The sequence below is a fragment of the Oncorhynchus mykiss genome, chromosome 14 (genome assembly GCF_057628025.1).
Source record: "Oncorhynchus mykiss isolate SJ-2025 chromosome 14, ASM5762802v1, whole genome shotgun sequence".
Lineage (NCBI taxonomy): Eukaryota > Metazoa > Chordata > Actinopteri > Salmoniformes > Salmonidae > Oncorhynchus > Oncorhynchus mykiss.
Genome location: NC_143035.1, coordinates 30,928,255 through 30,939,596, shown reverse-complemented (window position 1 = coordinate 30,939,596; position 11,342 = coordinate 30,928,255). Strand labels below are relative to the sequence as shown.

General features: G+C 42.7%; 1 protein-coding gene across 3 annotated transcripts in view; it reads right to left on the bottom strand.

Annotated features, from left to right (window-relative positions):
* Positions 1 to 151: 151 nt before the first annotated feature.
* The window catches only part of LOC110489118 (clathrin interactor 1), a 41,550-nt gene continuing 30,359 nt past the window's right edge, over positions 152 to 11,342 (bottom strand). For all 3 annotated transcript variants that reach the window (XM_036943295.2, XM_036943294.2, XM_090198115.1), the window contains 4 exons: positions 5,845 to 5,910; positions 5,466 to 5,737; positions 2,933 to 3,101; positions 152 to 2,544 (listed from right to left, as the gene is read on the bottom strand). In XM_036943295.2, coding sequence (XP_036799190.1) covers positions 2,228 to 2,544; positions 2,933 to 3,101; positions 5,466 to 5,737; positions 5,845 to 5,910 — 824 coding nt within the window. In that variant the 3' untranslated portion in view covers positions 152 to 2,227. The remainder of the gene's footprint in view (positions 2,545 to 2,932; positions 3,102 to 5,465; positions 5,738 to 5,844; positions 5,911 to 11,342) is intronic.

Here is an 11,342-nt window from a genome sequence, read left to right as displayed (position 1 = left end):
GTTGTATGTATGTGTGTGTAGGGCTGCACTGTGTGTGTGTGTGGGGGGGGCTGCACTGTGTGTGTCTCAGCAGGTTCCAAGGCCACTGCTCTACTCCAATGCAGTAGTAACCATGTTGGTCTTAAGTGAAATAAACACTCCATTACCAAACTGTAATCAACTGTTTTAATGTCAGATACAGGATCATGATGGGCCAATCAAATCAAACAAAAAGAAAAACGACATCTTCAAGGCTTCTTTCCTTGGTGATGCTTCGCTTGTTCTTTTTACACATTTGCATGAACTAGTGTTTTCTTTCCAGTAACAATCCCACATTACCAAAGATCTCAGAACAATTGTAATAAGTAGAAAAAAATTAAATAAAACGAGAGAATAAACAACCCCCTAAAGACATAATCTCTTAGAAAAAACAAACAAGGGTGGATAGATTTTGGTCGTTTCCAACAGGTAATGCCTCCTCTCAGACAGACTACTGTGTGTGCAGGGTTGGGGTCAATTCATAAAGTAAACCAAATTGTAAAATATCTAATTGAAGACAATTGGAATTTCAGTGTACCTCCAGAATTGAAATGGAATTGACCCCAACTCATGGAAGACTGCGCCTGAGGAGTCTACATGTGAGGTACTTCACTGGCCTGGTACAGATGGTCCTGACTTCAACATGTACAGAGTGTGCATCCCAAATTGCACCCATGTCCAATATAGTGCACGATATTTGAGCCGAGTCCTATGGGCCCTGGTTGGAAGTAGTGCACTACAAAGTGAATAGGGTGCTATATGGGATGAACACCCCAAAAATCCTCTCCTTAATCTGGACCGTCTGAGAAACCTCCTTCAGAGATACTGTATGCTCTGGGGTGACGTTTCCCCCAAGTACAGATCTAGGATCAGCTTCCCCTCTCACAATCCCAACCATTGGGAGTGTGGGTGGGGGGGTGGGGGGGTGCAAAACTGAACCAGGATCAGCATCTAGGGGCAACTTCCCCTACTCCCAGAGGGCACAGTAAGAACCACACATACATACTGTGCTGTAGACTCCTAACCACTGTATCGTCTGTCTCCTGTAAGTTATAATGAAGGAAAAAGGCCTCCGTCTCACAGGCACCATGTGCTGAACTTAAAGAACACAGCCCACCAGGAGGTTGTTCCTACAGCTACTGATTATCTTACTTGGATGCAAGGAAAAAAAAAAGGTTATAGTTCTTTAAAAAATATATACCCATAAGAAAGGCCACAAAGGAGATCTGTGTTATCATTACCACAGCTTCCTCATTTAACAGCTTTTAATCATTTCTCATTCATTCACTTATTAAATCCATCCATCAATAAACGATTGATTGATCTGTTAAATCTAATATTGAACAGAAATTCCACATTGGGAGTGTGGAACGCTGATATATAAAGTAAGTATTAAAAGACCGACTCCATCGCAATGTACCTTGCCATAGCAACGTCTTGATTGACATCTGATTCCGTCCAATCGACACACACTTCTTCACGGCATCATCATATCATAGTCAAGAACTCAATAACTTATTTGTCCGTTGCATTATAGTAATATTTACAGTCGTAGGGAAGGGACAGGTCGAGGTAACATTCTAAAAGAGATGGGGAGTTATTGGGGTGGGGTTATGATATGAAACTATCTTTTTCCTACTCTGGACATTTAAAATGGTTAAGGAAAGCAAAACCTCTACTGACATTGTCTTCAAGGAAGATTCATATGGGCAATTCCATGGTAACAGAATGATTTTTAAAATGCAATTCAAAACAACATTATTGCAAAGTTAAGCCATACAAGTTTAAAAGTCATCCTTGTACATATAATTGTATGGGTTGTTTAACTTTGAAATCATTGGTTTTTGTTTGGCTTACATTTCAAAGTAAAAAATCTGAGTCTCATTCTGTTACGGTTTCTCACTCCCTCCCTCTTAGTTGTTCTCTCTTTCTCTCCGATTCAAACCCGAACAGCACACAACCATTACTGGACACCCTCTTGGAACTTGATTCCAAGTTCCAACTTTTTAAAACATACATACATTCATATCTCTATACATCACTTAAAAGAGAGAAACAGGAAGTGGAGGGGTGGCAGTCAGTATTTGATATTTGACAACATTCAAGTACTCTTTGTTTGCAGCTCTTTACAATCCTTCACAGACGGTCGATTGGATGGAGAGAAAAATAGAAACAACAGCCCTCCCTCCTCTCTTTCACTTCTCTTCCCTCACTTCCTGAAGTTGCAGAAATCTGAAAATGCGTCCAATCCTTGCTTGGGCTGCTGCTGTACCATGCCAGAGCCCATAGACATGGCTGGCATCCTGATCCCCATGCCCATAGCACCAGGCATGCCCATGGTCATGTTAGCCTGGGGCATGGAACCCATGTTCATGCCCATTCCCATCATGCCCTGGCTGTGGGCCATGCCCATCCCAGCACCAGGGTGCATCATGGGTGTTGTTGCCGGTCTGATGGGGGCGGTTGCGAGGCCCATGCCGGCGAATCCCTGGGAGAGCATGTTGACGGGTGGGAGGGGCTGGCCTCCTAGAAAAAAGAAACAGGAAGAAGTGGAGTCAGAAGACCGCATGGCCTCACACACACAGGTTCACACACTCTCCTCATACACTCCACAAGTTGTACCAAGCATCCTTCTATTCCATACTGAACAAGGAATCCCAAGTATAGAACTCTTAAGGTTAAATAAAAATGAATAAAAAAAAACAATTCTTCCATTCTGACTGAACCGAAAGCCTTGTGCCCATCCTGATAACAGGAAGAAAGTTCCACACCCTGGGGATCTTGGATGCTCCACAACTGAATGGATCTCAAATCAACATTTTGTTCAACAGACATTCAGCAGCGTTTTGAACACCCTCCAGACAAACACAATACTCTTTCTATCCCAGTCTATACTACCACACACTTGGCTCACCTTGGAGTGTGTTGAGGGTGGGCTGGACAGGTTTGGGGGGCTGCACGCCAGGTGCCAGGAAGTCCAGACTGATGTTGACCGACGAGTCAGACCAGGTGGAGGGGATCGCTGACCCCATGGTACCCAGCATGACTTCATGCTGCTGGGGCTGCAACGGCCCGCCCATCAACTGGAAGGAGGGGGAGGGGGGGGGGGGGTGACAATTTGGTAGACAGTTCCAATAGATAGTAATATTAGAGGTACCTATATAATGGTGACATATGGAGGTTAACCTTTTGTGACTAAGTATTTTCATTTTTGGAAAAATAACGTTCCCGTAGTAAACGGGATATTTTGTCAGGACAAGATGCTAGAATATGCATATAATTGACAGCTTAGGATAGAAAACACTCTAAAGTTTCCAAAACTGTAAAGATATTTTCTGTGAGTATAACAGAACTGATGTTGCAGGCGAAAGCCTGAGAAAAATCCAATCCGGATGTGCCTCGTGTTTTGAAAGCGCTGCGTTCTAATGCGTCCCTATTGAGCAGTGAATGGGCTATCAACCAGATTACTTTTTCTCCGTATTCCCGAAGGTGTCTACAGCATTGTGACGTAGTTTTACGCATTTATGTTGAAGAATACCCATAAACGGCTACATTGCGCAAGTGGTCACCTGATGGCTCTGAGTGATTCTCGCGTAAAATACAGAGGTAGCCATTACTCCAATCGGTCCTACTGAAAAACCAATTGTCCCGGTGGATATATTATCAAATAGATATTGAAAAACACCTTGAGGATTGATTAGAAACAACGTTTGCCATGTTTCTGTCGATATTATGGAGCTAATTTGGAATACTTTTCGGCGTTTTCGTGACTATTTCGCCTACAAAAATAATATTTTTGGAAAAAAGGAACATTGGCTATCTAACTGGGAGTCTCGTAAGTGAAAACATCCGAAGCTCATCAAAGGTAAATTATTTAATTTGATTGCTTTTCTGATTTCCGTGACCAAGTTACCTGCTGCTAGCTGGACAAAATGCTATGATAGGCTATCGATAAACTTACACAAATGCTTGTCTAGCTTTGGCTGTAAAGCATATTTTGAAAATCTGAGATGACAGGGTGATTAACAAAAGGCTAAGCTGTGTCTCAATATATTTCACTGGAGATTTTCATGAATAGGAATATTTATGTGCGTTGCGTTATGCTAATTAGTGTCCGTCGATGATTAAACCAAAGTGGTCTTTAAGTAGGTCAGGTTTTACTATTCTGCTAAACCAAGCTGGTCTTTAAGTAGGTCAGGTTTTACTATTCTGCTAAACCAAGCTGGTCTTTAAGTAGGTCAGGTTTTACTATTCTGCTAAACCAAGCTGGTCTTTAAGTAGGTCAGGTTTTACTATTCTGCTAAACCAAGCTGGTCTTTAAGTAGGTCAGGTTTTACTATTCTGCTAAACCAAGCTGGTCTTTAAGTAGGTCAGGTTTTACTATTCTGCTAAACCAAGCTGGTCTTTAAGTAGGTCAGGTTTTACTATTCTGCTAAACCAAGCTGGTCTTTAAGTAGGTCAGGTTTTACTATTCTGCTAAACCAAGCTGGTCTTTAAGTAGGTCAGGTTTTACTATTCTGCTAAACCAAGCTGGTCTTTAAGTAGGTCAGGTTTTACTATTCTGCTAAACCAAGCTGGTCTTTAAGTAGGTCAGGTTTTGTTATTCTGCTAAACCAAGCTGGTCTTTAAGTAGGTCAGGTTTTACTATTCTGCTAAACCAAGCTGGTCTTTAAGTAGGTCAGGTTTTACTATTCTGCTAAACTAAGCTGGTCTTTAAGTAGGTCAGGTTTTACTATTCTGCTAAACCAAGCTGGTCTTTAAGTAGGTCAGGTTTTACTATTCTGCTAAACCAAGCTGGTCTTTAAGTAGGTCAGGTTTTGTTATTCTGCTAAACCAAGCTGGTCTTTAAGTAGGTCAGGTTTTACTATTCTGCTAAACCAAGCTGGTCTTTAAGTAGGTCAGGTTTTACTATTCTGCTAAACCAAGCTGGTCTTTAAGTAGGTCAGGTTTTACTATTCTGCTAAACCAAGCTGGTCTTTAAGTAGGTCAGGTTTTACTATTCTGCTAAACCAAGCTGGTCTTTAAGTAGGTCAGGTTTTGTTATTCTGCTAAACCAAGCTGGTCTTTAAGTAGGTCAGGTTTTACTATTCTGCTAAACCAAGCTGGTCTTTAAGTAGGTCAGGTTTTGTTATTCTGCTAAACTAAGCTGGTCTTTTTTAAGTAGGTCAGGTTTTTAACATGCACATATTATCTATGCAAACAACCTTGTATTAGATTGAATGGTTTTCTGACTCAAACGGGTTCCTTCTCATTGTGTGTGTGTGTGTGTGTGTTTGTCCCTAGGGAAGGTGGAGCATCTGCAAACCTTGGCTCTCTGCCGTTTCTCTCTCGTGTGTGTTTCTCTAAAGCACAGGCAGTTACTGCCACTCCTCTCATTAACAGTGGATCAGACACAATAAATACAATTTACGATGTAAATTAATGTACTGTCTGTCCTGTATTCTTACCAGTGATCTGGACTGTGGCATGGTGCTGCTGATGGTCTGTGTGTTGGTCATATTAAAGGTGAGGCTCTGAGAGGCAGAGAGCGACTGGGTCTGACCTGGACCCATCAGATCAAACAGGTCAGCGGAGGCTGGAGCTGGTGCAGAGCTGGCCGACAGAGCCCCAAACAGGTCAGTGTTGCTGGGGGCCAGAGGTTGGGCAAAGGGGGTGGGGACGGGGGCCTGGCCACCAGGGAAAGCATTCCAGTCCCCAAAGTCACCGTTCCCACTGGAGGCTGGAGAGGAGAAAAGAGAAGAAAAATGTTATAGTGGATAAACTAGACTATTAAAAAAATTATAAACTATAAAAATCTCTGAATATTCTAATGCTTTCTAAACTCACCAGGTACTGTGGAGAGACCGACAGAGGCAGCAGGAGAAGAGAAATCAGCAAATCCTCCTATCAGGTCTGGAAAGAGACATGCATACAACACTTTAATGAGTGAATTGTGACAGCTTCCAGACACGGGCCCAGAGACCCTCCATGATGTCCTGTAACTACACTACCTCCCCGTAACCCTCCATGATGTCCTGTGTCATGACGTGGCCCTCTTTGGGTATAGCGAGTACCCCCCCTTCTTACACCCAAGTTCTGTTATCTCAAGGTCGTAAATTCCAGAAGGAGACTCTCTCCCTCATGGCCATGCAGAAAGAGACAGAGAGAACAAAGGAACTTCTTCTACCTCACAGAACTTGAGAACTGAACAATGTCCATGTTTTGGAGAATGTGTAAATGATTGGTGGAGAAGCCAGCTACGACCAGTCCATTTTGTTTTATGATCGTGACCTCAGAAAAGACAACACAGCCACATTACCATAACTCTGCTTATTTAGTAAGCCACCGATTGTGCAAGTTCTCCCACTTAAAAATATGAGGCCTGTCAACTATGACAGACAAAATGAGGAGAAAAAAATCCAGAAAATCACATTATAGGATTTTTAATGAATTTATTTGCAAATTATGGTGGAAAATAAGTATTGTCAATAACAAAAGTTTCTCAATACTTTGTTATATACCCTTTGTTGGCAATGACAGAGGTCAAACGTTTTCTGTAAGTCTTCACAAGGTTTTCACACACTGTTGCTGGTATTTTGGCCCATTCTTCCATGCAGATCTCCTCTAGAGCAGTGATGTTTTGGGGCTGTTGCTGGGCAACACAGATTTTCAACTCCCTCCAAAGATTTTCTATGGGGTTGAGATCTGGAGACTGGCTAGGCCACTCCAGGACCTTGAAATGCTTCTTACGAAGCCACTCCTTCGTTGCCCGGGCGGTGTGTTTGGGATCATTGTCATGCTGGAAGACCCAGGCACGTTTCATCTTCAATGCCCTTGCTGATGGAAGGAGGTTTTCACTCAAAATCTCACGATACATGGCCCCATTCATTCTTTCCTTTACACGGATCAGTCGTCCTGGTCCCTTTGCAGAAAAACAGCCCCAAAGCATGATGTTTCCACCCCCATGGAAACACCATGGGGGTCCACCTTCCACCTTCACAGTAGGTATGGTGTTCTTTGGATGCAACTCAGAATTCTTTGTCCTCCAAACACGACGAGTTGAGTTTTTACCAAAAAGTTCTATTTTGGTTTCATCTGCCATGCTCCCAATCTTCTTCTGGATCATCCAAATGCTCTCTAGCAAACTTCAGACAGGCCTGGACATGTACTGGCTTAACCTCTAGCACTTAGCCATCCCGGATCCGGGATCGTGAATACAGACTCAAGCTCATTACCATAACGCAACGTTAACTATTCATGAAAATCGCAAATGAAATGAAATAAATATGCCATCTCTCAAGCTTAGCCTTTTGTAAACAACACTGTCATCTCAGATTTTCAAAATATGCTTCTCAACCATAGGAAAACAATCATTTGTGTAACAGTAGCTAGCTAGCGTAGCATTTAGCGTTAGCATTAGCGTTAGCATCCAGCAGGCAACATTTCAACAAAAAACAAGAAAAGCCTTAAAATAAAATAATTTACCTTTGAAGAACTTCGGATGTTTTCAATGAGGAGACTCTGTTAGATAGCAAATGCTCAGTTTTTCCAAAAAGGTTCTTTGTGTATTAGAAATAGCTCCGTTTTGTACATCACATTTGGCTACCAAAAAAAAACAAAAATTCAGTCCTCAAAACGAATTCCTGTCGCATTCACAGCCATATAAGGAGATTAGAAAACAGAGCTTCAGAAATTCTGCTCATTTCCTGTTTGATGTGTCATCTTGGTTTCGCCTGTAGAATGAGTTCTGGGGCACTCACAGACAATATCTTTGCAGATTCTGAAACTTCAGAGTATTTTCTTTCCAAAACTGTCAATAATATGCATAGTCGAGCATCTTTTCGTGACAAAATATTGCGCTTAAAACGGGAACGTTTTTTATCCAATAATGAAATAGCGCCCCCATAGACTCAACTGGTTAACCTCTCTGGGATATGTGGGACGGTAGCGTCCCACCTGGCCAACATCCGGTGAAAATGCAGAGCGCCAAATTCAAATAAATTACTATAAAAATTCAACTTTCAAATCACACATTCAATGTACCAAAATAAAGCTACACTTGTTTTGAATCCAGCCAACGTGTCAGATTTCAAGAAGGCTTTTCGGCGAAGGCAAACGATGCTATTATCTGAGGATAGCACCCCAGTAAACAAAGAGAGAAAAGCATATTTCAACCCTGCAGGTGCGACACAAAACGCAGAAATAAAAAATATAATTCATGACTTACCTTTTGACGAGCTTCTTCTGTTGGCACTCCAATATGTCCCATAAGCATCCCAAATGGTCCTTCTGTTCTATTAATTCCGTCGATATATCTCCAAAATGTCCATTTATTTGCCGCGTTTGAGCCAGAAAAACACTGGTTCCAACTTGCGCAACGTGACTACAAAATATCTCAAAAGTTACCTGTAAGCATTGTCCAAACATTTCAAACTACTTTTGTAATACAACTTTAGGTATTTTTTAACGTAAATAATGGATAAAATTGAAGACTGGATGATCTGTGTTCAATACCGGAGGAAAACAAAGTGGAGCGGGCTTTCAGGTCACGCGCCTCTGACAGAGTACACTTCCCTCGAGCCTCATTCTGAACAGTGTTACTTCTTCATTTCTCAAAGGAAAAAACTCAACCAATTTCTAAAGCCTGTTGACATCTGGTGGAAGCGGTAGGAACTGCAAGAAGGTCCCTTTGAAATCTGGATTCCCAATGAAAACAATTGAAAAGAGTGACCTCAAAAAAGCAAAAATCTGAATGGTTTGTCCTCGGGGTTTCGCCTGCCAAATAAGTTCTGTTATACTCACAGACATGATTCAAACAGTTTTAGAAATTTTGAAGTGTTTTCTATCCAAATCTACTAATAATATGCATATCTTATCTTCTGGGGATGAGTAGCAGGCAGTTGAATTTGGGCATGCTTTTCATCCAAAATGCCAAATGCTGCCCCCTATCCTAGAGAAGTTAATGTGGAAAAAGTTTAACTTGTCTCTGTAGAAACCCAATCAATGTGGATATTATTTAAAAGATCCACTTGAGAAGTAAATTTGGCAATTTCACTTGTTAGTTAAATTGTATGAGACATCGATATCCAGTCAATTGCGATTGGCTGGATATCTTAATGTGATCCACGTTTGGGTATCACATACAGTGGGGCAAAAAAAGTATTTAGTCAGCCACCAATTGTGCAAGTTCTCCCACTTAAAAAGATGAGAGGCCTATAATTTTCATCATAGGTACACTTCAACTATGCCAGACAAAATGAGGAAAAAAAATCCAGAAAATCACATTGTAGGATTTTTAATGAATTTATTTGCAAATTATGGTGGAAAATAAGTATTTGGTTACCTACAAACAAGCAAGATTTCTGGCTCTCACAGACCTGTAACTTCTTCTTTAAGAGGCTCCTCTGTCCTCCACTCGTTACCTGTATTAATGGCACCTGTTTGAACTTGTTATCAGTATAAAAGACACCTGTCCACAACCTCAAACAGTCACACTCCAAACTCCACTATGGCCAAGACCAAAGAGCTGTCAAAGGACACCAGAAACAAAATTGTAGACCTGCACCAGGCTGGGAAGACTGAATCTGCAATAGGTAAGCAGCTTGGTTTGAAGAAATCAACTGTGGGAGCAATTATTAGGAAATGGAAGACATACAAGAGCACTGATAATCTCCCTCGATCTGGGGCTCCACGCAAGATCTCACCCCGTGGGGTCAAAATGATCACAAGAACGGTGAGCAAAAATCCCAGAACCACACGGCAGGACCTAGTGAATGACCTGCAGAGAGCTGGAACCAAAGTAACGAAGCCTACCATCAGTAACACACTACGCCGCCAGGGACTCAAATCCTGCAGTGCCAGACGTGTCCCCCTGCTTAATGAACACAATGACTAAGTGGACTCTGCAATGCAGCAGAATTCCACCCTTAGGTGCCTTCTGGAGGAAGTACAGAATGGTCACACTCTACAGCGTGACTACCTATCCAAGCAACCGGAGCCCTGTACTCACAGGACTAAAGACGATAGGTTTCAGACTTTGCCTCCCTCATGTGTCCCTCAGTCTTCTCCTCTTGGCCATTCGGCACTGAGTAATATGGAGCCTTTTGGCCAACAACAACAAAGCTTGGCTTCTCCTCTTGGCCTTTCAGCCCCAATTTCCCCACAGGAGGAAGCCAACCCTCTCCGCCCACTTGGCGCGGAATACCTTGACAAACTGGTCAAGAACTTCCGTACCTTTGACCCCGTTCCAGGTCAGCCTAAAGACACAGACGTTTCTAGCTGACATATAGGATGCATTGGATGGCTACCCGAACACTACGGGTTCTGACAGGTTTTACCTATTGAAGCGAACGTCGAAAAGACACGTGACGAGGTTAATTCGCCTACAACAGCAACACGTGCTAAATGACTCCACTAAACTTGCAACAGTTTTGAAATGGGAATTCAGTGGTTCTGCGACTCGCAAACAAGACTGTTTAACTTGTCATGCGCTAATTGATTTGGGCGTGACAATATCGCTCATCTGTCAAACATTGTTCAATTATCTCAAAAGGGCTTTGAAACCACCTCAACATTGGTTAAAAGTGGAACGATGCGATACTACACTTCGAGGGGTCACTCAGACTACCTCGCCTCTCACATTGAGTCATGCTGAAACTACACTTCCAGGACGTATCGCTCGTTCTTGCCTCTGTGTATGTTACCAGCCACGAATCTGAACCCCTGCAACTTAGAGCAGACATGATGGATCGGTTACTCCCACTGATGGATTAGAAAACCAACCATGTATGGTCACAGGCCACAGTGCCTTCTCCACTGACCACACCGTCTTCTCCTAACTCCAGCTGCAACGCAATCATTCCCGAGGGGTATCTGTTGAAAGCACTCCTTGGGAAAAAGACGTTTAGAAACCTCTTGGTGCAGAATCCAAGGAGATATTAAGATATCTCGATACATTCCATCAGCCAACCTGACTGACCATTCTTTTCAAGATTTCGAGCCAGCTGCCTCTGTGAATGAGCAACTTCCCTCCTCCTTGCAGTTGTGCAATACTGTAGTTGAGATGAACTTCTCTTGCCCTTTGGACACTTCCGCAAGCACTGCGGACATCTCAGCAAGAAAAACAGATGCGCAGAGTATACTCTGCTTCCGATGATACACCTTCCGACTGTCACCTCTTACAATGACACTAATGGCACCAGTCCAGCAACTGACCCGATGACTCCCACTGGTGAAACACTGCGATATCACAGACCAATATCCTCGTCTCAGTTTGCAGGTACTGAAGAGGTTGCCACACGCGGACGTGGTGGTGACTGACAGGCCAAGACAGCCACTGAGGGTGT